Source organism: Morone saxatilis, unplaced genomic scaffold (genome assembly GCF_004916995.1).
Source record: "Morone saxatilis isolate NCDOM2014 unplaced genomic scaffold, NCSU_SB_2.0 Contig1, whole genome shotgun sequence".
In the NCBI taxonomy this organism is placed as follows: domain Eukaryota; kingdom Metazoa; phylum Chordata; class Actinopteri; family Moronidae; genus Morone; species Morone saxatilis.
In genome coordinates this window covers 20,567,435-20,570,240 of record NW_023339651.1, presented here as the reverse complement: position 1 = coordinate 20,570,240, position 2,806 = coordinate 20,567,435, and the positions used below count along the sequence as shown (strand labels likewise).

The following is a 2,806-nucleotide window of genomic DNA, read 5'->3' as shown; positions in this document are numbered from 1 at the left end:
TGGATCGAAACCATCCTCTGCTATGTTTTTAACTTTGTTCATAGAGTAAGTAGCGCCTCTGATTCCGTGAGTTATCCAACTCTACCCTTCATTTTTGTAATGTACAGTGTTACACTGCTTTATTATGTGACCTGAATAGAAACATTGTCACAGTTAATGGCCAAAAACAAGAACAAAGACGCACAAAGATACATACTTATATTAATATATACCTACTGTAAATATATATATTAATACAATTAAGTGAAAAAAATGTGTTGTCCCTTTTCTATAGTTTAGTAAACTGACGACCCCTGCTTAATTTATGGATATTTCATATTATATTTGAAACTGTACAATTAACTAAAATCTAAATTTTGAGCACATTAATTCCTGTTTAGGGAACTATCATTTTTAACAATTACACATACTTACTAGGCTTCTTTTTTGACAAATTCTGTGTTTTCTTGTCCCTGACGATTGGCCATGTTTTTATTATTGATAGTTTACTTAAAAATTGACTTTACCTTTTTTTTCTTCACAGAAGTGAGGCAAATGCTGAGATATAGACCTACTGTGTATATTCTTTCCATTTTCTAGCACACCTTAAAATCAATAAGGCCTTGCGACCCCCTATGAAACTTCAGTTTGTACTGATGTACAGTATATACAGCAGGCAGGACTTATATTGGGCAATGGTGATATCCGACAGATGATGTAGATAACATTGTGGGTTTTTAGAATGTTAATAAGTCATTTAAGGTTTGTATGTATCTGCTGAAAGGCCTGTGCAGGACAGAGCAGTCAACAACAGATGTAGTTTACTTGAAAACACCGTACACTGGTCTGCATATTTCTGGTATTCAGCAAGAAACAAGTTGCAACTTAGTTTTTATTTACAGAAAAGTAAAGACAAAATAATAAACACTGGACTAAATGATACGTAGTTACTGACAATACAATCGTGGGAGGTAAAAACAACAGTCAGTCAAAATCCACTCGTCTGCTCTTCTTGATAGCTGCATGGATCTTCTTCTGGTTGAGTCGCTCCTTGTTCCTCTTCTCTAACCTGCACAACACATTTCACATCAAAGACACAAATGACACATTTGTAACGAAGGTGGATGCAGATCCACATAATGTGCTCTGCTGCTGGGTGGTACCTTTGTTCCCTGAGAGCTACGTCCTCTGCTGTTGGTTCATGTGGCTTCTCGCTGGCCTCCGCTATGATGGCAGAAATCTTCTGGATGCAATCAGAAAGGTTTCTCTGCTGACTCCTGCTCAGCTCTGAGGTCACCAGCAGCTCGCCGGCCTTATTGATGCGGTTTTTGTTCTGTGCCACGAAGCAGAAAATTGGTACAGTTGGTCTTACAGTTTCAGAATGACACGGATAAAAAAAAAAATCAGCAAATCTGGAGGTCACTCTGATACTTATTGCACTGCTTTACTGTTGACCATCCCTTGGGAGAAAATAGGAAAAGAAAAACTCTGATGGAAGTTTAATATCCACAAACCTTTTCGAAAATCTTCCGTCGAACATCTTTTGGGATCCAGTCTGCTGTTTGCACATGGAACCGGACTTCTGTTTTTGTGCTGACTGTGGATTGAGAGGTCATTACTCAGAGGAATATATAGAGCAGGTTCAAGATTGAAGGCCTTGTGCTGCTTTACTTTTCCCTTTGGCACATGCGCTCTTTTCTACCAAGGATTGCTCACCTTTATTGACGTGCTGACCACCAGGACCACCGCTTCGGCTGTAAGATACTGTCAGACGCTCTAAGAGCCAGGAGGAGAGCAAAAACACAGTTCAACAATACATAAAGACTGACTGTATTATTCTGCTTTAGTGGATATATATATATATGTGTATGTTTACCTACTGGGATGTGCACTTGAGCGTCCTGAAAAAACAAAAACAAAAAAAATCTATTGCTTCACTGAGCACCTAGAAGTCCATTGCACTTTTAGAGACATCATCAGACTATGATACAGGACATTCACACTGTTTTAGGAATTTCAGTGTATTGATTTGTTCTGGGCTCGGTTGCCATCTCTTCTCTTTTTCATAGAGAGAATGTCACAGCAAACTCCATTCACAAATCTGCCCACAGCAATGACCTCTGGAGTGCAGAGAGGGGAAACAGCTCAGTACTGCTGCTCGCATCTAAAGTCAGCACATCCGCAGGTATCGTTTTCACCCTGCATTATCTGTTACTGCTGTGTCCCTCTGTCCTAACCCGGGACATGTTGGCCCTGGACTTTGTGTGGCTGTGGTGTGAAATATGGCACTGGTAATACACTGGCTGCTTATCTGGTTTACCCATAATACTCTAGTGTGATGTATTTATTTTTATTTATTTTTTAATTGTACCTGAATGAGGCCAGAGTTAAGACCAGTTGACAAACATAGACATTTGTTGGTGTTATTTAACTAACCTGTATGGTGTCTGGTCCTCGTGTCCCGTAACCAACGCTTTGCTGTAAAGTGTTATTAATGTCTCTAATGAAAACGCCTCTTGTTTGTACATACTGCGGTATCACGTTTACTCCTGCGCTGCGACAAAGTAAATAAGAATATCGTGCTACGTGTGCCGCCATGTTGGACTGACGTCGCTAACGTCCCACGTGACGTAGCTGCTGTCTCCAGGCGACGCTTGATATCTTTGCTTGGCCGCTGGTCATCACGCTGCATGCAACTGATACACACGGTACTTTACATTAGCTTTGTCTTTAAAGTTCAGAATAAAATAAATTCAGGTTCCACCGAGATTTGAACTCGGATCGCTGGATTCAGAGTCCAGAGTGCTAACCATTACACCATGGAACC

The 2,806-nt window shown here is 40.3% G+C and overlaps 1 protein-coding gene and 1 non-coding gene across 2 annotated transcripts; both read right to left on the bottom strand.

Moving 5' to 3' along the window:
• Positions 1 to 857: 857 nt before the first annotated feature.
• Positions 858 to 2,619, bottom strand: mrpl58 (mitochondrial ribosomal protein L58). Its single transcript, XM_035666324.1, has 6 exons — positions 2,416 to 2,619; positions 1,856 to 1,880; positions 1,696 to 1,755; positions 1,494 to 1,576; positions 1,143 to 1,312; positions 858 to 1,048 (listed from the first exon to the last, which is right to left on the bottom strand). The coding sequence occupies exons 1-6, from the start codon at positions 2,575 to 2,577 to the stop codon at positions 964 to 966; spliced, it is 585 nt and encodes a 194-aa protein (XP_035522217.1). The 5' UTR covers positions 2,578 to 2,619; the 3' UTR covers positions 858 to 963.
• Positions 2,620 to 2,734: 115 nt separating this feature from the next.
• trnaq-cug lies at positions 2,735 to 2,806 on the bottom strand. The gene has a single exon. It is a non-coding gene; the product is annotated as a tRNA-Gln (tRNA).

Excerpts from the sequence above, each read along its gene's own strand:
- mrpl58 (XM_035666324.1), bottom strand. The coding sequence starts at position 2,577 with ATGGCGGCACACGTAGCACGATATTCTTATTTACTTTGTCGCAGCGCA. Across the intron at positions 1,577-1,695 it reads TGGTCAGCACGTCAATAAAG|TCAGCACAAAAACAGAAGTC; the intron begins GTGAGCAATCCT and ends CTCAATCCACAG. Across the intron at positions 1,049-1,142 it reads GTAGCTCTCAGGGAACAAAG|GTTAGAGAAGAGGAACAAGG; the intron begins GTACCACCCAGC and ends TGTGTTGTGCAG.